The sequence below is a fragment of the Rhipicephalus microplus genome, unplaced genomic scaffold, assembly GCF_043290135.1.
Source record: "Rhipicephalus microplus isolate Deutch F79 unplaced genomic scaffold, USDA_Rmic scaffold_15, whole genome shotgun sequence".
Classification (NCBI taxonomy): Eukaryota; Metazoa; Arthropoda; class Arachnida; order Ixodida; family Ixodidae; genus Rhipicephalus; species Rhipicephalus microplus.
The window spans coordinates 6,980,629-7,002,154 of NW_027464588.1; the positions used below are offsets into that span (position 1 = coordinate 6,980,629).

At 46.3% G+C, this 21,526-nt stretch overlaps 2 protein-coding genes across 4 annotated transcripts in view; one reads left to right on the top strand and one right to left on the bottom strand.

The window, feature by feature from the left end:
- The window catches only part of LOC119185594 (uncharacterized), a 98,626-nt gene extending 96,495 nt beyond the window's left edge, over nt 1–2,131 (top strand). For 2 of the 3 annotated variants that reach the window (XM_075883143.1, XM_075883144.1), the window contains exon 14: nt 1,063–2,130. In XM_075883143.1, the coding sequence (XP_075739258.1) occupies nt 1,063–1,173 (111 nt within the window). In that variant the 3' untranslated portion in view covers nt 1,174–2,130. Of the gene's footprint in view, nt 1–1,062 lie in introns of all 3 variants that reach the window. The other variant, XM_075883142.1, reaches the window with a different exon arrangement.
- A 9,508-nt stretch (nt 2,132–11,639) lies between these two features.
- On the bottom strand, nt 11,640–20,342 carry LOC142784744 (uncharacterized). The gene is made up of 4 exons (XM_075883244.1): nt 20,043–20,342; nt 18,231–18,641; nt 14,174–14,412; nt 11,640–11,871 (listed from the first exon to the last, which is right to left on the bottom strand). Exons 1-4 carry the CDS (start codon nt 20,340–20,342, stop codon nt 11,640–11,642), a joined length of 1,182 nt encoding a protein of 393 aa, XP_075739359.1.
- Between the last annotated feature and the right edge of the window lie 1,184 nt (nt 20,343–21,526).

Below are 21,526 nucleotides of genomic sequence, written 5' to 3' on the forward strand. Positions count from 1 at the left end.
TTATCGTGGGCAGTTCAGAAAGCCATAATTATAATGTATTTGCCTTATGCTGCTAAATATAGCGCAGTATTCAGTTTCTGCGGCAGCACAACAGCAAATCCCACTATTATACTGTTAGCAAAGCTCTTTAAGGATGGCCGCCACGGCATCTTGCCACGACGACTACGCGTTTTCGTATGCTAGCGGGAGCTTGTTGCGCTGCCAGCGCCACCAAACCGGAAGCTGTCCTTGCGCCGTGTGACGGGTAGTCTGACTTGGGTAGTTTGACTCTTAGAACTTGCCTGGTTGTAGAAACGTTGACTGTAGCATAATCACGAGGAGCACGCACTTCCATCAAGTTCCCCAGCCTAGTGCACTTTTTTAACAATACACGCGCATTGGTTCGTGCAAAGGTCTGTCAAAAATCACTACGTTGCCAAAACAGGAATTCTAATTGATTCTGAAAGTTAAGTGGCTGGACTAACTACTAGAAAGCGCTGGTTGCATGAGAAACAAATTTTACACGCCAGAATCGATGACCCAAAAGTGTCGATCACTAGTGATAGATTTGAATAGGCGGGGTAACGAAACAGTTGAGTAATATTCATACAAACCTAGCTAGGCCACACTTTTTGTGTGTTAAAACTTTAAAAAGCATTCTTTATATTACCTCAGAATACAGAAGACTTCTGATTGTTAAATACAGTCGAAACCCCTTATAGGAGACACTGATACAAGAGACAAATGGGTATAAGAGACACCAGTGTGCCTACAGTTGAAACCTGCCTTCGACGTCAATGGGCACGTTTTTTTCTTGTCGTCTGCAAGGGTTTTGAAGTTTTAAGGTGAATAACTTCTGTCACCTTGCTCCAACTTCTGTATTTCTTGTTGTGTTCATCTCTGTATTCGGCACAACACACAGCCCAGTGCTTCAGAATGCAGGCAGAACAAGGAACATTGCAGAGCCCCTTTAAATCCAGAGTGATGTTGATAATAGAGGTGTTCAAGTTATTTACTGATGACTCTTTGTACTATATCTAGATGTTTAGCAGTACTCTTATCTCCTTGGCTTTTCTCTCGCAGGATCGACAGTCCGAACAGCCGCTTTCAGACTCTCTGCTTTCGTTCATGAAACACGAGCGAAGCATTCTGCAGGCTTCCTTGGACGAGGGTGCCGTCCTTCCCAATAGCTGAGCAAGACAACTGTCGAGTCTGAAGGCAGTCTCTGTGTCTTCACTTTTGACAATCGACACTGTTTTTGACAACATTTTTAAATAGTGCGAACCATTTTACTTTGACCAGCCAACAAAAGGCAGCAGGAGAGGGCCTGCAACAACTCTGGCAATGTGAAAACCTATTAACCTGCTCTTTCAGTTGGCAGAGGTTGTCAGTTTTAGTGCTCTTTTTTTTCCTTTTTACAAGAGCTGCTGCATGCATGTAGGCTCGTACCTATGACCGTGCAGTAAATTATTGCACCGAAATTTTTTATTGTGGACAAATGGGCTGGCACAATGTATATACTACTCTTTGTCAACTCTGTTTGCATTGTATAGAGTTTCACGCTGTATAGATCTAGTTTTGTCATCCTGGTACCCAGGGAGGCGTCAAACATGACCAGCTTGATGTGTTGTTAAAATTTTGGTACATTAACGAGGCTGTCAGACCTCTTATCAATCCTTCATATGTTGCATGTAAAAACAACCTGTATATAGTCAAATGTGTGCATAATTTCGAGGCTTTCAACATTTCATTGCTACAAAAATATTATTTATATGTCTTGTAACAATAAATATTAAATATATTATAATTATTGTCCGGTCCTGCTGTTTTAGATAAATATAAGAAATTGTAAGCTAGCAATGCAATGCCTATTCTTTTTCAGCTTCTGTGTTCATTTTGAGAATGAGAAATTTTACTTCAGACGCTGCTTGTCAGAAATGGTAGGGCCTTCAGCAAAGCCTTTACATTGTAACTGGAACACTGCAAAATGGTGTTTAATGATGCATATATGTGTTCTTAGCCATTTGTCAACATACCTAGCAAGAACAAGTGTACATAATTTTGTATGAAGTGTCTCAATGAGCTAAGCCACCACAACTGAACTGTTTAACTATAAATGAATAAATGATAAAGTTGTCTACATTATTGCTATACAAAAAAAGGGGGAAAAGGACCACCGGCCACAAGCTAAGCGACAAAGCTAGCTTGATTGTGCCTGAGGCCCAACTGAAAACACTGATATGGTATACATGGCTAGAAAACTGCACCTAACAAGCAAAATTTATTACTTCATGCTTCACAATAAAAACTAAATTTTTAAGTTGGAACTCGAATGAAATACTCAACCGGTACAATATACATTTAAAAAGCATACGAACTGCACATTACACAATATGTGTTATTTATTTGTTGGTGTGTGTATGTAACAGTCATGTTCAGTGTGTCACCGTTCATAAAGTAATGGCATCCAGAGGGATGCACACAGACGCACTTCACTTTAACTATTTACTTTCAATAAAACATGAAAATGAAATACACATGAAAAGGTACTGACAACAATGTTATAACTGTAGTGGCTGCTTCGAATTCAACATTGCTAATTAGGAGTCCAAATAGTAACCTAACTTCGCTGCACGTTAAAAAACATAGTCTGAATATAGTACTTTTCTTGGTGGAAGTTCGGGTCCGCAGTAGCAATTGACACCAGGCCCTAGAGCGTAGCCGATGTGGGTTCTGTCCAGGAGTCCGTGCACATCTCGCCTTCGCCCGAACCAAGCCTCGACTGCCTCGAGCTCTAGGTCAGCTTCGTCGAAATATTGCGGCTTCTCTCGAGATTTTTTCGGGGTCAATTGCAAGAGAGGAGCCTTTGTTCCTGCTGCGCCGGGGTGCGTGGTGTTTACACTGAACTTTGCCTGGCGCCGGGACTGCAGGGCCCACGTAGGGGGTGACTTCATGTTTTCTGGTGTGCGATATGGGACGCTCACTCCAAGTTTGCACTGTCTGGTGATGTATTTACTGGGCATATTTACACTTGAGTTCGATTATTCAACGAAATCCTTTTGTATATGCACGCCAGTGACTATGTGTAGTTTGAAACCTGGATATAACAAAGCCAGATATAAAAAAATATTGGTTATAACGAAGTAAACGAAAGTCTTGCAATAGTCGGGAATATACCTTTATAACGAATTTTTTTATATAACGAACCTATTTTCGTGTGAGATCGAACTTTGCTGTTATGAGGTTTGAGTTCAGTTCTCAGTACAATGATGTTCGTTTTATGTTGTTAAACTAGCTAATAATTAACTGACTTCTCCGCATGCCATGATGCCAGGTATGCTGTGGGAGCGCAGGTTGATTGATATGCGAGGTTTAGCATCCCGAAACCAGCACATGTATATTGCCACCTACTTCTAGTAGTGGCTCGTATGCCAAAGCAAAGGCTCACGCCACAAAAGAGAAAGAAGTGTGCGGGAGGGCCCCGCTCTGGCAAACAAGCCCAACCAACAACTCCACCTCACAAATGAGGCACCATCCGTTTCATGGCCGATCCCCCGCGGTGGGTTGCGCCAGGACTTTAAGGAACAACCAACCAAGCCCAACCGACGCGCTTGGTTAGAGCCGTGTTGCGCAGACGTCGGTAAACCGTCGGTTGGTCGACTTCGAGCGCGTGGCTGCTTTGAACGAATGGAACGACGCGGCCAAACTATGGCGTGTGTACTTCTATTTGGAGGAGGGAGCACGTACCTGGTACATGAATCATGAGGAACAGATGACATCGTGGCCCGAATTCCGCCACAGCCGAAGTGCTGATCGCAACGAACGAGCGGAGCGAGCGCTCCAGGCCCGCATCCAGATGCCCAATGAAACTGTCATGACCTATGTGGAAGATATGACGCGCCTGCTCCGACGGGCTGATCCGAGTATGACAGAGGAAAAGAAGTTGCGTCACCTGATGCGGGGAGTTAAGGAGCAACTTTTCGCTGGCCTTGTACGGAGCCCCCCGAACACGGTCGCCGAGTTTTTGTCCGAAGCCGTCACGATAAAAAAGATGCTTCAGCATCGATCCAGCCTGTATGAGCGGCAAGTGAACACGTCCACTGCTCAAGTTCTCACGACTATTGGGAGCAACACCGAGTGTCTGCGCGACATCCGCTCTATAGTACGCGAGGAGCTGCAAAAGGCTGCCGCACCACCACTACCTACAGTGAGTTCCATTGCAAGCATATTCAAGAACGAGCTGCATCATGCCCTTCGTGACCCTGTGAGTCTGGATAACGCCACACCCGCCCCGGCTGACTACCAGCGTGCGACCTATGCGGAAGCCTTGAAGCGCACAGCTTCCTCTTCCCCGCTGTTTGTTCAGGCACCTCTACGGTTTCACTTCAGTCGGCGCAGCCTCTACGGTACCACAAGAACACACTCACGCCCCCACCCGAGTTTTTGATAGAGTTTGAACCCCGTATTGTTCCTAATCGGCAGTGTTGCCGGTAACATGAACAATAGTATCAAACTGCACTCTAATATGAAAATGGAGGTTAGATTGTGCTCACGTAGGCACCCATTTAAAAAAAAGAGACATTTGTAGGCACCTATAAGCGTTTTGGCACGAACGCCATAAGTAGGCATATATAGGCACCTAACAACACTATAAGAGCTTTCCTTGACCTCTCATTTCTGCTCATAAAAGCCTACAATTCTGCTCATTCGCTTAGAATTTGATCGCTTGTCGTGACAAGTGGGCTAATTTTTATATGTGGTATCTCCTCTTCGAATTCGATTTAAAATAATTGGAATCGAATCGCTATACATTTTGAACTTAAAATTCATTACTCGCAGAAGCCTAGATACAGGAGGTGGTTAAAAATCTAAAGGAATACAATAGCGGATGTCCAAAAGAGTGGTAACGCAGGTAGTATACTTAACAATGAACTATCGACTGTGTATGTTCTCTCACTTGACAAATCAAAAGCTAGTGACCGAAAGGAAGTCTCATATGTCTAAGTCTTTATTATATGCTGTTTTAAAAATTGCCACCATACGCACTAAGTGAGGGATATTAGAGGAGCTTGCTCGGCGATGATCGGGTAATGCTCAAATATTTTGTACACACTCCTCTACAATCATAAGAACACCAACAAATAAAGACGTGACAAGTTTGCTGGTGTCCGGTCCCTTGCACTGCGTCCTGCCCCTTGCGCAGTACAAGGGACAGGACGCAGGGTATCGAGTAAATTAGTGCTTGGTGGCGCTCTGTTCTCTGTTTTTACAGGGAAAGCTGTTATAAGATCACAACTCGGACTTGTTGGCAAACTTGCCTTAGGCAGGCTTGATGTCACGAATTCAATCGCGGTAATACGACTTGTAAAACGTTTTAAAACAGCGAAAGAATAAGCTTGCAGTCGTCGCGTAATGCGAACACCGTAATGGGTGGGTTGTTTAATGCTCCAACACATTACAAAAGCTTGTTTTTGCTCATCTATTAGCTGTTTCACATACCCACTTCAGGCATAATTCATCATTGTTGTGAGCCACTGCATAAGCTATTGGCACGAAATTCTTCGCAATAGTTTAGTGGACACCATGCTTCTCAGAAGAATGACAAAAAATAGTATAGCGAATGTCGGCCAACCACCCTAAAATATCTATTATTAAGGCCGTAGTGGGCATCAAGCAAGTTTGTTTTTAGCACTCACCCAATGAGTGTTTAGAAAAGGCTCTGAAAGGCCGCTCTGCTTTCACTGTGACTGTGCGGCACCCTCCGCGCAGGCCCAGCAGCTTTTCTTGTGAATGTGTTGTTTAGCATGCTAAAAAGTTATGAACGAACGCCGACTTGAGGCCAACAACAACAATAAAAAAGGCCATCCCGCCGAAGGTAACCCTGATGGGATGCGAAGCAGCAGCGTTCCGCACGAGTTGTACGGCGCTGACGTGGTTGCTGTGGTGAGCGCTGCGAGTTTTGTTTGAAGCTATGGCTGGCATAGGTCTTGTAGGTGACACGTACAGACATATTTCAACGCGTACGTTAGGCGCGCGTCAGGTTTATTGCTCGTGAACCGACAATTTGGGGGTGTAGTGAGCATTGGTCGCTGCATGTGTTATGGGCGAACAGAAGTGGCAAGCAAGAGAGTGACGTCAGCGAGGGGAGCGTGATGCCAACGCGTAGCAGTGCTCTGACCTACTTGGCACCGCACCAACACCTGCGGTGCATTGTACGGAGGGACAGCGTTACACAGGCTAGTCAAAGAGTTGCTTCACAGTGGATGCTGTCGCAACAGCGAAGTTCTCACCTTGAAACTACCACTGGTGCTCGCGACGAGTGACCTAATTCTTCCTCGGACGTACGAGACGTCTCGCCCATCCTTGGAAAAGGAGTGGTGGACATCAACCCCCGCGGCTGCCTAGGGTTTCCACCGCGCCTCTAGCGCCAAGTGTGGCCTTGCATTAGTTCGGGCCGTTCCGGCCGACGCCACTTAGAAATACCGCTTCGTCCGTCATTGAGACAGTTGCACCATCTACATGTGTGTCTAGAAAAGTTTGTCCTTCGTGCTTATGCACAATGCGGTGCCTCGTTCTTACCATTTAAGCCGATGAGAATATCCACTACCCCCAACGCGATGCAACAGGTTTGCACATGCACCCCTCTACCCCCACCTCGGAAAGACTTAATCCTGCCGACGCCCTGTTATCATTACACGTAACTGTAATTCATCCTTTGTCGAAAGCCTACTCATGTTTGTGATTTTCAGTTCCAGTCCATTTTGTTTATTTTTTAGTCTTCTTTGGTCGCCTATTTTAATCGTAATAAAATGAGCCATCTATCAATAAAGACATTGTGCTTACATTGAAGTTACCTATGTCTAATTATCATTATCAGTGGATACCTTGGTACGTTCCAAGCGTTTGCCGACTTGAGGCCACATCAACGGCTACAGAGGTCCCCATTCTTTGCGTGTCAAAAACTATGCAGAAATCGCACAACAGCGAAAACCACTCGAATTTTCTTTTCTTGCGATTAACGAAAACTTGGCACGTTGTGAAGATATATTTGTTACAAATTTATTGTAATGGCGAAGGAACTCTTGAATTCATTGTGTGATAACATAACATTTCTTGCTGGGTATTTTAATTCACAACACAAGAAATACGGGTGGGACGGTTACGGGGATATACACCATAGGGGGTATAAAAGCGCGTAATCATGAGCTGTGCATGCACATTTTGACGCAGTCGTCCTTCGTTCGGAATCGGTTATCGCCAGTAGGGCAGCGGTGGTGTGCGAGGACGGCTCCCGATGCCTTGACGCAGCTACAGTGTTCTAGAAGGGGGCAGTGGGCTCACTCTCCGGCGGAGGGTATGCGGAGGGGTGGCTCCAGAAATGTCGCACGTTTGTGGTTCTCTGGTCGTACGAGCAGCGGCGCTAGCATCGCCATCAATGGAAGAATTTTGGGAGGGACGTTGCTGCTGAGCCGGTTGTAAGCCGGTCAAGTCCTGCAGAGCAACAGAGTTTGAGCCATGTTGTGTGGCTGTGGACATTGTTGCGCGGAGTTTTCGCCATCAGCTTTGAGCGTTACGCACCACGCAAGATGACAGTATGCTTTGCAGTGCATACTGTAACCATATGCCGCGACAACGGCAAAACCACTGTTAGGCGCTTGTGTGTCTAACAGGCAACGTGTTCGTGAAGAGTAAGCAGGACCTGTCATTGTTTGGCTTCCTGAAGGATGAAAACAGGCCGAAAGAATGCGAGAAGAACCAGCACAGAGCGGACAAGCTTCTGGAAGACACCAACGCAGTTTGCAAACTCCACTTCGTCTGTGGATAATATCGATGGAAAAAAAGTGCGCATACCTCACCCATTATCCACGCCGAGGCTGTTTTCAACTTGTTCGGCTGACCAACTTTTGTGACCGAGGAAGCCTCCTTCATCCTTCAAGTCACCTGTACAGCGTCATGAAAAAGCTCAAGGATATTTTTACAGTATGATTTTTCCAGAGTAAGCTGCACTCTGACAGCATTATGGACATACTGGCAATCGTTCAGCGCAGACTCTCGATTGAAGTTGGTTGCAGTGTGCACGCAGCAACCCTCAAAGCGAAAGTAATTACTTTTTACATTGTCACACGTCTTCATTCAATTTGAAAGGACTGAACACTGACAATTAGGCCGGGAAGCGGCAGAGGGCCAAGCAGCTGAAGATGAGTCGACACACATGAAGTGAATAAGGTGTGTAAATCAGTGGCTTGATGGTGTACTTCAGTTCTTGCAAATAAAAACTTCATGTCAGGAGCAGAAGCTTCGTGTGTACCTTTATTTAGTTTTTCACTATGTCGTTCTAGATATGCCTAACTTACGTGTATCTGCATAATTATGATTGTTAATAACCCCCAGAAAACTGTTGTGTCATGGTCTACAACTGAAGCAGAACAAAAGTTATTTAAGCACTACAATTTCACTTTATAATAAAGGCGCGAACCCAGCCAGCACGCCTGCATGATAAAGCCTTTCTAGGAAGTGAACGTGCACTGTTTTCTAATTATGTCGTGAAAGGGCGGGCATAATCTTGTTGCGAATTCTTTTTAGGTTTGGTCTACACAGCATGAACCGTACGTTTGGTCCCTTTATTAAAACATATAATTTGTGGGATACATCATCCTTTTCGGCGAGGTGTTATATTCGAGGAAACTCAATGTGGCCTGAACAAATATAGTGCTTATCAGGAATACTCTACTAACTCAAGCACACACCCTCCGAAACCCACACACACACACACACACACAAAAAGCGTTAGCTGCGTCGCACGAGAAAGGAGAATGCACAGACTGCACCGGCTGCCATCGGACTAATTTTCGGGAAGCTGTATCGCAAAAGAAAAGGAAAACAATGTGAAGCGAGAGCACCAGAAGCTCCTAATATAATAATAGGGCAGTCAAAGCATGCAAGTTTATTACAAATATCGAATAAAAGCACGTTCCAACTTTTAGGAGCGGCCATCGGCGAGCAGCTTCTGCAGGTGAAGCTTCCATTGAAGATGCCTGTGGCGCCATCTCTCTTATGTGACGCCAAAAGCGTCAGAGTAGCTGTTGAGTAAGCCCACTGCCCTCTTCTAGTACACTGTAACGCAGCGGAAGGTGCCGCTTCCCGCAGTGGGAACTCCGATAGCGAAGTACGGAAACCTAGCATTTGGAATAAGGAAAAAAGAGACATCATATGCGCCACGAAACTTTCGTCATGATTCATGACACTAATGCGTTAGTTATAATATTTATTATAATAGGTACATTACATTGCCATCGAACGTAAGCCAAGACTTGGTCATTGTTATCTATTTCCGGGCTTGTGTTGAATTTACTGTGGGCTTTGCGCAAACTGCAAACATCTTGACACAGGGCAACTCTTCAATGCGAACGCGTAAGCAACACTATAGCCTCACGTTGGCTAGCGCCAGATATGCGAAAATTTGATTTCACGAGTTCTAGTTCACCACAGCTGCTGAAAAATACGCCGTCATTATAACAGAGGTTGAGTGATTTATCTCTTAGGAAAAGCAAAAGAATTGTACTTCGTGTGGGGCTGCGAGGAACTTTAACACGGGGGGTCTCTTATGCATTCTTTTGACTCTCGGTCCAAAGCCATCGTTTGTTTTCCCAGTGGATGTATTGATACTGTGATATGCTGCCTTAAGAAAGCCTTCTGAAGCTCGCTTGGTTTTGCGCAGCCTCCGTATTTGGCTCACCTTTGGCCAAGCGATAACGTCATGCCGAACGTCATAGTGACGTCATCACGTTATTACTTATGCGTCACTCGTGTTGCAGCCGATGGTCATTTATTGTATTTGACGAGGTATACCTAAGGCTTTCACCTTCAAGGACTTCACGTTATTTCCACATATTGCAACTTTCCTCCAGAGCAATTCGCCTTTGTACGGGCTTTCAAACGCGGAAACATGAAGCTGGCCTCGTAGTAAATAGCTTCCTTTTCGTTTTGAGCAGGTCCCCTTTAAGTCGCTGGCCTCTGAGGACAACCACAGGTTAGAATGGTAACAACGTGCGTTGAAATTAAAATGTAATTATACCCTTGTTGCATATATGCGGTAACTTAATTGAATACACTTTGAGCGAGTGTACTTCGCCACGAGTGTCATTAGCACGCTGTCACACGAAAAACTAGTGTCACTCACTGCAAAGTACACAATGCCGGCAAGGGTGTTTGCCAACGTCCCTTCGCTGTGACGGACTGTTTAGCTTCGGTAGCAGTGGCTTGCACGTAAATACGCTAGGGTATAAAGAGGCGCTCATGGTATTTAAACATCTGTTGCCGTTATTATGAATACTGCTGTGTGATGAAAGAAGTCATATCAGAACTAAAACCTCGCTACCCTTGTGATCGAGCAGCTTCCTGTCACGTCTGCTTGGAGAATATGCACATACTTTGTATATGCAATGGCTGCGTCCGCGGCGTTGTTTGCTTCCGTGCACATGCTTAGGTCAGTCGTTCTCTAGTAGTTTGCGATGGCGTGTGCCATTGGGTCATTTCCACGAAGACAACATGGTCCGGCGCTGAGGGACGGCAGCAAAAATAAATTTGTGTTGCGCAACTCTCCGCTGACTGCTACTGCTATCGTTTCCAAAGTACACTTCACTTTCTCGTGTAGCTGCACACCTCCAAAGCGGTGCTCTGAGCGTAAGGGGACTTGCACACAGTGCACTTGAGTTGCCACGTGTGGCAATGGTATTACATTCAGAGTAATCATCCACTCAATGTTAACGGCTTATGTCTACATTTAAACAAATAAGCACTGTATAGGTTACTTGAAGAACCGTGACAAGATGATTACTCTTTTTGCGTGCTCACAAAGCAGTCCGCTGCCAGCGTTGAAGGTACTGTCGGCTGCGTAACAGTGCGCCGTCTGATATGGCTCGATAATTGACTGGAGGTCCTGTTGTCGAGCTCGGCGGCGTAAAGTAGCTTTTGCAGACTTTGAGGCTCTGAAGGTGTGAGACGCCCGATGAGCAGATGCTTGACTGTTATGTACGTATTCTCAAGTGGACCGAGGAGTGAATTGCGTACTTCGTTGACTATTTTCGGTAATAGGCTAGCAACCGCTTGGTCATATTTTGTTAAGACAGCATTAATTTGACAAGCACCGAATCGCGACTTCACCTTCAGGAACCAAAGATGCGGCTCTACTGTCCAAAATGACGGGAGCTTGGTGTCGATGGCGGAAATGGCTGGTGCGTCAGTTGATCTCAGCGTGACGTCGATATGTTGAAATGGCGGTAAGCCTCGTCTGGTACCCTATGGGTGGGACACGGGTACGTGCGGCAAAGAAATACAACTGCACGGTGAGGATCCCCACTTTCCACTGACTTCTTTATTTTTTTTCTGTTCACTCTCGCAGTTCTTTTCTTGCTCTCGAGGTGAGGGAGCCGAGTAGGAGAAGGGAGAATCGGTTATGAGAGGAGAACTGCCGCTTTTTTTTTGCCTCGGGCTGTTGGCAGCCACCACAATCCCTTTAACAATCATTCTTTAACACGCTGAGCATAGAATCAACGTTTAACTTCAGAAAAGGAAGATATAAAAACAAATGCGAAACTCGATACCACCTGTGAACTGCTCACGATTGCGGCAATTAAAGCAAGCACCGCCGCTGGTGACACCTACCGAAGTTGGTGAGCAGTGCATGGCTCCCTGACCGGTGGTATGCAGCGGTGTCTCAGGTGGTGTTGTTGCTGGTCGCCAGCTCCCTCGCAGAGTTGGGCGCATTCATGTCTACTGGTAAACGCCTCTCCACCATCAGCGTCCGTCAGCGAAGGGCAAGCACCCAGCGGGAAATTCCACGGTTGGCATCGGGAGCCGTCGTAGTACCACCACTTGTGGCGCACGTCACGCCTGCGACGAGAGGACACGTACATAAAATCTGTGGTTCGCGGATGTCAATGCAAGAAATTAACTGAACTCTAGGAAGATATAGGCTTTGTTAATAGAGAGGTGTGCTTGCACGCGTATACAATAACGCCCCGCTACAGTGGTCTAGTGACGAAGGCACTCAGCTGCTGACCCTAAGGTCGTGGGATCGAATCCCGGCCGCGGCGGCCGCACTTTCGATGAAGGAAAAATTGCTTAGATTTTTGTGCACGTTAAGAACCCCAGGTGGTTGAAATTTTTGAAGCCCTCCACTACGGCTTTTACTGTAACCGTATGGTGGTTTTGGGACATTAAAGTCCAACAATTATTATTACTATTTATTTTTATTAATTGAAAATACTTCAAAGACTCTAACAAGTGCGATGAGGGCACGCTATCACTTTCTTCTTATTGAAGCGACTAGTCTGAGGCTCCTCTTCAGAAATTCAGACGACCTTACTTTCCTGCGACTGCGAATGTCCATCAAAATATTGATAACCATTGGTAAGAATAAGAAAGTGAATCATAGGTGGGATATTGTTAAACGTGGTTTCGCTGTAGGACGAAAGGGGTCGCGCTGAGCGCAGCTTGGTAGGCTGATGATTTGCAAGATGACGCAATGATAATGAAGCGTGGCAGTTAGGGCTAGTTGGTAAGTCATCACGACTGTTACAGTACGAGCTCAGAACGAAGACGAAGGGACAGGAAGTTGAGTGCTGAAAAATTATAGAATATCCACGGAGTGAATGATGATGAGTGGGGGAAAGCGTCCGTTCATCCATCCGTCCGTGTGTCCGTTCGTCCATGATGCGTCCTATCGCGTTCGAGAATGCAGACGGCGCACGGGTAACACCGACGATACGCGCTCCAAGGAAGGCGAGCGCGGGCTTCTTTAACGCGCCCGCCACTCTGGTTCGTCAATGCCCCACCAACGATTCGCTACGTACGGCGACGATTCAGAGATTGAAAGAGGCACTCGTTCCCCGCGCACACAGGCAAAGCGCGCGCAGCATCGTTTTGGAGAGTAGCGCTACAGTGCCATTTAGAATATTCTCACTCAACTTCAGTATGTACTTCTGTGGGAAATCGCCGTCTATTATACTGTTCGGGAGATACTGCCTTCTTTTCTTTCTCGTCTCTTCTCGCGGTTACGCGTGATAAGGTTAGACTAAGAGGAGCTTCGCCCCTCAAAAAAGTTACGGTGCGCCATACAGTTTCGCTTGGCTGTACTAGAGAGAAACTGTATTGTCTTCTTGTCATTATGTCGTCGTTCTGAGCTCGTGCTATAACAAACGTCATGACCTAGCAACTAACCTAAACCGTCACGCTTCTATGCAGTAATCATTCTGCATGGATCTCAGATAGATCATGAAAATTTCAAACTGTTCCGGTTGTGAAATAACACTAAATCATGCGAAGCTTATCAAAGTACGGGTTCACCTTCTGGTTTTATTGCGGTACTTCAGTGTATAGTGTGTCCCAGGAAAAGTTTGCTCTAATAGATTTCTGTGCCATTTTACGGAAAGCATGAAGACACTTAAGAACAACCACCAAAGGGCAGACAAGTGCGATATACCGTTTGTGGAGAAGTATCAATATGAAAAAGGCTTTTTCGTGCAGTTATAGACAGGAACGATAGAAGACGAAAATACAGGGCGTCCGTCGTCTCACAACACCACCGTGTTGAATATTATGTGATCCAATCAGCATTTTTCTTTGTTTTAACACACTTTACTTCTTTAAAGCTATTGTTGTTTCTACTTACAAATACATAAACAACGCCAGATCAATTGCATGACGTCTGGGTTGAAGTCGACTTTTTTTTCTCGTTTTCTCGCTGATCTATACTTTCTTCATTGTCACCGTACTTACTAATCTTCTCCATTTATTTACAAAACTCACGTATTTCTTTAAGGTCCCTTTGTACTCAGTGTACTACAACGATCGAAGCAAAAACGTAGAATCTTGGGAGGCCTTATCGTGCAGCCATGACGTCGAAGAACAACATGAAGTCATCGACCTCGCCTTGACCACCGCCGTATACCAAGGCGTTCCGGCCGACGGCTAGGGGAATGAACGGGGTAAGAGGCCAAAGCTTCCACCTCCATCATTGTCGATGTGTGCAAATAATTAATATTTCTCTCTTTCTCTCACTCAGTGTACGCGAAAGGGTTGACTTCTGTCAGTTACTGCTTCATTATTTATCACTTCTATTTTATTCCCGGCTTAACGAATGCCGTAATTATCTGAAGCGTACAGACGTGTCATGCATCCTTGAACTGCATACCTGGTGCACATTGAGAAAGTGGCTGTATGAAAGCACTTTTCAGCCGGCACTGCGCTCTCGACGCAGTCCTTCCGGCAGCTGGCGTGCGAGACGAACTTGTTGCGGCTGTGGTTGCAGACGACGGTGCTGTCGGTGGGTGTCATGACGCACGCGTTCACTGCCGGCTGGTAGTAGTACTCGTCGCGCACTTTCACGCAGTACTTGTGCAAAGCGACGTAACAGCCGTGCTTTGGGGGCTGCTGCGGAAGAAAAGAAGAGATTTGTGGGAGTCCAAACCATACGCGCTACAGTGCGTCAGCGCGTGGCAGGCCGCCTTGTTATCCGCGCGCTTTTCCTGGAGGCAGAGGGCGCGCAAGTACACGTAGTTGCGTGTCCTTTCCATTCATACGAATGCGACGCGACGCCGAGTGTGCACACCACGCGATGGCGCGTTGTAAGGCGTATGCATGGCTTGAAGTTTCACCTGTACGGGGCTCTGAACCATACATCTTTAGTTTTTTAGGGGCAAAGCCCCTAAATCTAGATGTATGGTTTGTTATGACTTTGCGTTGTGACCTCGTGAATATATTCGTTGTGACTTCGCATTTTTGAACGCGCGAGAAAGTCCCGCCTTTTTTCTTGCACCTCAAACGCTAAGCGGCGTCTTCGTCTACATGAAACGCTGATGGTGTGCCCCCGTCACTTTCCATAGTGTGGCGCACGGAGGAAGGAAAAGTGAGGAGAGGCCCTGACGTCACTCGTTGTGAAGCCGCGATGAAGCCGGAAGTCGGCCATATTTACTAGGCAAATTCTCCTCTCTTGTTTACATATGAATGCGAAGCAGAAGGCGCGACTCCCTCTCCGGCTCGGAAAGCACGTGGGCTGCGCAGCGCGTGTGTCGTGACGATCCGAAACTAATGGAACGGGACTCATCACTCTGAGCCAGCGGGACACCTTCAGCGAAATCGCTTCGTCCGAGTAATAACAGGGAGTAACAGCTCGCTGACAACGAAGCAACTACGAGAGAACGCGCGCTAGATGCACTGACAACGGCGAGTGCTTTCACGTCATTAATTCAGCAATTGTACAGACAACACGATCGGTCGTGCGCCTTCTACGGTCGCATTCCGCCACGCCGCCGACGCAGCGTCCTGCCACTGGGTCCGTGTTCCGCGTGAAACTCACCGGCGTCAGCATTCTGCGACCGTGGTGACTTTGAGCACGGTGCTAGTGACAGTTGAACGTGGTTGCTGTTACGTTGAGATTACATACAATGCTGTTGGAGAGTGTACCAAGCGGAACAGAAAAGGTGTTTTAATACGTACATGCAAGTTGTTACTGTACACACACAACACGAAACTGCGTATGTGCACATGGTCCTCACGGCGTCTTGCTGGGCTCAACAGCGTCGTCCGTTGTCACAAGCAGGACCACTGCTCAACCGTCACTGACCTGCAAGGCGTTCGTCGTCATTCAGCTTCGTCATGGTGCCCAACGCAATTTTGCTGAACACTAACTGCTTCACCCGCGTCATCCGCCACACGACACATGAATACGCACTTGTTCTACGCACTGTTGAAACCCCGTGATGGACAAAGGGATTTGTAAACGTTGCTAAGAGTAATGTAACAGCCAGGAGAACACTGCGTAACCAATAACGCGGTGCAGAGCACAGATAATGTCCGCCACGGCTCAGCACGAGACCTGGGGAGGCACACATTCCGCCGCCAGCCGCGGCCGCTCACTGCTAGACCAGCTCCACTGCGCAACACGTAACCATAGCAACGCCGCCATTGTGCCTAGTGAATATAGCCGCCTTGATGTCATTTCCGCCACGTTTTTTACGCCCTGCGCCGGCTGGGCATGCCCTCTCCCTACCTTTCCTTCCTCCGTGGTGTGGCGAGACGTGCGCCAAAACGGACTACTTCGCATAGTATTACATGCGTAGAAGCTCCGCCTCCGTAGCTTTCCCTTCAGTGCCAAGAAAAGTTGTCGCCGGGTATAGCAGTAGTAGCAGTAGCAGTAGTAGTAGTAGTAGTAGTAGCAGCAGCAGTAGTAGTAGTAGTAGTAGTAAAAGTAGTAGTAGTAGTAGTAAAAGTAGTAGTAGTAGTAATAGTAGTAGTAGTAGCAAGTAGCCACGTCTCGTTTTGTCGTAGGAATGTCCACTGGATGGTGGTACTTCTATATGATAAAAAGATGCGAGGTGGCGGTACCTGGAAAGCTAACTAGGTGAACGGACAGGCACACAGATGCAAGCACAGACGAACGGACAGACAGACAGATGTACGGACACACAGACGGCCGGTCGGACACATGCACGGATGAACGGATGGATGCACACACTGGCGGAATCAAGAATGAACGGACTGACGAACGCTTCGCCCAACTCATCAGCATTCAGTCGCTGGATATACTGTGATTTTTTTTATTAATGCACAACAGGGAGAACTATATCGCTCGTGTCTGTGGCAGCTGCAACATAATACGCTTCAGACAGCGTGGAAATGATGGGCAGTACAGGGAATTGCCTACGCTTCCTTCTTTATAGGCGCCGTACACTGATCAAAGGGAGCTGCGTGGCCCGCACTAGCCCATCCTGTTGTGACTGGCACCAGAGCTGACGAGGGAGGGGCGCTATTTAGATCCTCAAACAAGTAACCGACCGACCGGCTGCCTATGACCGCCAGGCATTGTCCCTCCTAGCCGTGGGTGAGACGTCGTGTCGCCACGACGCCTTAAGCCGTTCGAGAGAGGACAACAAATACAGCATCTTCATTAGAAGAGACCACGGCGGCTGCCGCAAATTGCCCTGCTAATTAAGCGAGCAGCTCGGCGGACCCTTTGATGTATGATGTCATGAGCTTGGGACCCCTCGACCAGCGGCACACACACGACGAGGAAGAGCCCCGCTAGCGCCACCTTAGACTGCAGAGTCACGCCTCAATATTGGACGTTCACGTGGGCTCTGCATGCTCGTCCCCCTCGCCAGTTGAGTGTGATCTGTGAGTGGACAGTACCATTTGCACGTGTTCCTTGATCTAGGGATCTGGGGAGCACATACCACTTTTAATGAGCCACCCGGCACATTCGAATGAGCGCCATGTAGAGGAATGCCAGATTTGAAAGCTTGACATGTAAGAAAGGGCTCTTAATTTACGAGAGCTCACCTTGTATATAATGTAAATAAATCCTCAAGTCTCTCTTCTTCCTGCCTCGACAACTTCATCCCGGACCTCCGGTGCATGCAAACCCAGGTCACAACAATCCCAAGTTCGCTGACGTTGGCTCCTACGGGCGTGAGAAAACAAACGCGCGCATGCATCCTTCATGTATCCGTGCTACAATCCGTTCGATCATGCATGGAGAGAGACGCCCGAATCGCTTTCCATTTTGACTGACCCCGTATCATTATTGCGTGTTTTCTCCGCTAGTCATTGCATTCTGGTGCTGCAGTGATACTGTGAACTCTACTGCACGGTGCCTACGCTCCTTGTGGCATTGGGCGGCCTGCAGCCGATTTGTTGCTAGACGAAGTTCCGTGAAAGTTTAGCAGTCCCACTTCACCACCTTCGGTCATTCATCTGGACAACTTCAAATCAGTGAAGTTCACGTGAAGGATATAATTTAGTTATTTTATTTGATTTATAAATCAGAACACAACGATAAATAAAGTCACGAGTGCATTCAAAGCCATAAGCACGAAGCCTAGGCAAATATATAGGTGCTTCTCATCATTCTCACAGTGGTTTTCAAGCTCGCTGACATGAAGACGCTCGCGAGTAGCAGGAATGTCAGCCCAACTATGATGCGTCAAAACTTGCTTAGTCCAAGAACGATATAACAGGTGGGACAGAGATGTCCTTGCTGTTTTGTACGCCAAGGAAATTAATAATGTGCATATGCAATGAGGAAAGCTTATCGATTTTTTTTGCATATTTCTCTCAATATTATGTCGCTTGATGCTGGCCAAGAAGCGATAAATTTAGTTTGCTGTTAGCACTTTTCGCGTTAGCCTTCTTTGTGTGACGTTCATTTTACTCGCGTTCATTTTACTCGAAAGAGGTTTATTCGTACTTACCTCAGTATCCGTTTTCGCAGCAGCCTCCTCCGTTCTTTCAGCAGATCCAATAGTCGTTGCTGCCGGCGCTTCTGTCGCCCTGTCGGTGGTTTCAGACACCCCGTCATCAGCGTACCTGGGTCCGTGGTGGTGCTGGTCTGATCTCGGCGTCGATGACCCGAGTGTGGCTTTCGATGCGGTGACCGTACCGCGACGCGTCGAAGCCGTTTCACGGTGGCCGGCAATGATCTTTTCGCGTACTCTTACATCCGGGTGAGGACTCCTCGATGAGGCAGGATCGAAGCCATCATACTCACCTACCCTGTAGTCGTTGTGGGCCAGAATATTCGCACTAATGTCTTTGCTCATTATGAAGAGGCTGATGGCGCCAATCAAGAACATCGCGACGATCGCCGTGACCACGAGGGCAACCTGCAGTAGTTATGAATTTACGCGTTGCCCGTTAAGTATACGTTAACAGGGTTAAAAAGGAAAAAGAAACGCCTGTGAGGTCTATATGAATAACTAAATTTTAATTGTCAAGTACAATCACAACTGTTTTTAGCACATTAATTATCAGAAGGGTAAGGAAGAGCTCGTAGAAACGGGGTAACAAGCTCCAATTTGCCTCTCCCTCTCAAGAAAAGGAAATAGCTAATGGTCCTTGATTGCACTGTGAGTTTGTGCTGTTTCTGATGAATTTCTCATTATAAATAAAACTTTGTAACACTAACGCCAGAGCCATCACCTCACCATCATCTTTCCTATTATATAATCTGCAGTGTAACGTGAAGCACAGCACAGTTCCAAGTGCTAAAATTAAGGTTAACCAACTTGGGAGACGTGTATTTACTATATGTCTTGCACATAATTTCTGCCGAACTAAACTGTACAACTTTGCGAGTATTAGAATGTGGTAGTTTCGTCCCTTGTTTCATCAATTACTCGAAAAAACACGTGATGTGTGCATAAAAATGTACTCAGAGGGCACCTTGAGTACGTATGCTTCTTAAAAGCTTATTTATGCACCCTATAGTCAAACTAGCTCATATTGAGCACTGGTAAGCCGAATTATACTTTCTATGGAATTATTTGTAAACACCACATTTATTTCACGTCCGTGCACTAGTATGGCTGCATAAAACAAAAATGGCTGGAACGCTTCATACATCGAATATTGGCTAGCATGAAACGCCATGCACGAGAAGTATATAGGTTTTCCACCAACGAAGCTTTATGCCAGTGATCGATGTGTTCAGTGAGTAAACAGTAATTTTTTTCTTTAACAGTGTTATTTGCATGAAGACAATATTTTCTCGCGTATAATGCACCCCTGGCTTTAAGTCGTACCCCTAAAAACTAACACCGCAGGAAAAATAAATAAATAACCCAAGTGCTGCCGTGAAGCCGCCTTTCTTGCATTATTGTGAGGCGGTGCCGTGTAGTAAACATGCTTGTCCATATTCGCATGCGATAAGATTTTAAATAGGTTTATACTGAATTATACAATACATCACACTGTTTCCCTGTTCCTGTTTTTTGCGATTTCATTAATGGCAGGTTCAAGTGTAAAATCTATTTTTCACGCCGAGTTTATAGGATGGCGGAGCTTACTGAGTGACTCTATACGTTGTATTAAGCTAGCATCAGTGAATCCTTGCGTGTATTGTGTTATGATATAGGCGACACGGCACACTGTATGCTTCAGCCGATCACGTATTTAGTCGGCGTAAGCTTCGCATAGTGCTTCGCGGCAAAACGTGGCGACACTTTTTTTCCTGCGTAGAAAAGCCAATTCAATTGAAAACGTGTCATATCGCTATGTCTGCTCACCTTTGGCGCACACGACACCCCCTCGTGCTGGGTGGCTACATCGAAGTCTGTGGTGTAGTAAGCTCGTGACAGTAAGTGCGCGTCAGTTCCGTGAAGAGCCGACGCACTGTACCCGCCAGCAGCAGCAGCGTCACCGCGCATGACGCCGATCCTCTGCGGGAGCCGGCCGGGGATGATCCGAGAGTTGCCGCTGCTTGGGCTGAATCGATGGCGCCACAGGGATGCGAACTGGGACTGTGAGCTACGCGATGAAAAGGCTCGCGCTTGGTGCTTGTCTACCGCTCCCTTGGCAAGACTCATGCTGTGAAGCTGTAGCCTTCCTGACGTGGCCATATCACGGAACGGAAGCCCGTGTGCGAACCCTTTGGAGAGACAGTTGCGTTCTTCTTGTTTTCTTTGTTTTGTCTCCTAAGAGAAATGGGCTGATGTCCAGTAGGGGGATTGACCACACTGTCTTATATAAAGAGAAATTAAACGCTGTAGAATAGCAACAAAAAATAAGAGGACGAAATCACTGTAAATAAAAAAAACAACAGAAAGGTGAAAGACAGAAACGGTAGGAAACTATGGTGGAAAGATTCCAGAATACGTAAATGCAAAATAGCTTTTCTGACACGACCTTTACGACATGTGCCTAGGTGCTATTCTGATGCTGATACTTGTAGCTATAAAGGCGATTGCACATTGTCTCGAGTCTCGTATATATTACATAAATGTGTTCTAAGTTCTATAGACTCTCTTTTTCAAAACGATTGCACAGGCAGCTATTATATGGACAAAGTAATGAAAATTCAAGAAATAAAACTAATTCCTGACGTATTCATAGATTACAGATAACTAAATTTTGGTTTGCCAATCTTTTAAGGATGTGCATCCGCAGTGGTCTAGTGGCTAAGGCACCCGGCTGCTGAGCCGCAGGTCGCGGGATCGATACCCGGCTGTGGTGGCTGCATTTTTGATGGATACGAAAATGCTGTAGGCTCGTGTGCTCAGATTTGGTTGCACGTTAAAATACCCCTGGTGGTCGAAATTTCTGGAGCCCTCTACTCTGGCGTCTCTCATAATCAATCATATGGCAGTTTTGAGACGTTAAATCCCACACATTAATAATAATCTTTTAAGGATGGCTGCATAAATGACACTCGTATGCTTCATACAATATTCTATTTATGTTTGAAGAGTGGCTCGTACGTCAATATTGTGGTCTCTTTTCTTGATGACCTTGCGTAAACTGGTTTGCTAAATCATACATAGCTCATATTGGCCACTATGCTTTTTTTCATGAGTGCCTTTTGTTCCAATTCTTATCGGGAAATTCTCAGTGATCCAAAAAGATAATCAAAAGGTCTAGGTCAGAGCGAGCAAAAAATGCATATATATTTCGGCGGACGATTTTTTTTCCTCTTCTAGAGTGAGATGGTGTCAGAAATGTGCTGGTGGTTTTACTTAATTGAGAATATTCTCTCAAATCTATGGTGGATCTA

Bases quoted from the DNA above. Each gene is read 5' to 3' on its own strand.
- LOC142784744 (XM_075883244.1), bottom strand. From the start codon at position 20,342: ATGAGTCTTGCCAAGGGAGCGGTAGACAAGCACCAAGCGCGAGCCTTT. The intron at 14,413-18,230 runs GTAAGTACGAAT...TTTCTTCCGCAG, and splicing joins CTGCGAAAACGGATACTGAG to CAGCCCCCAAAGCACGGCTG. The intron at 11,872-14,173 runs GTATGCAGTTCA...CTCTCGTCGCAG, and splicing joins ACTTTCTCAATGTGCACCAG to GCGTGACGTGCGCCACAAGT.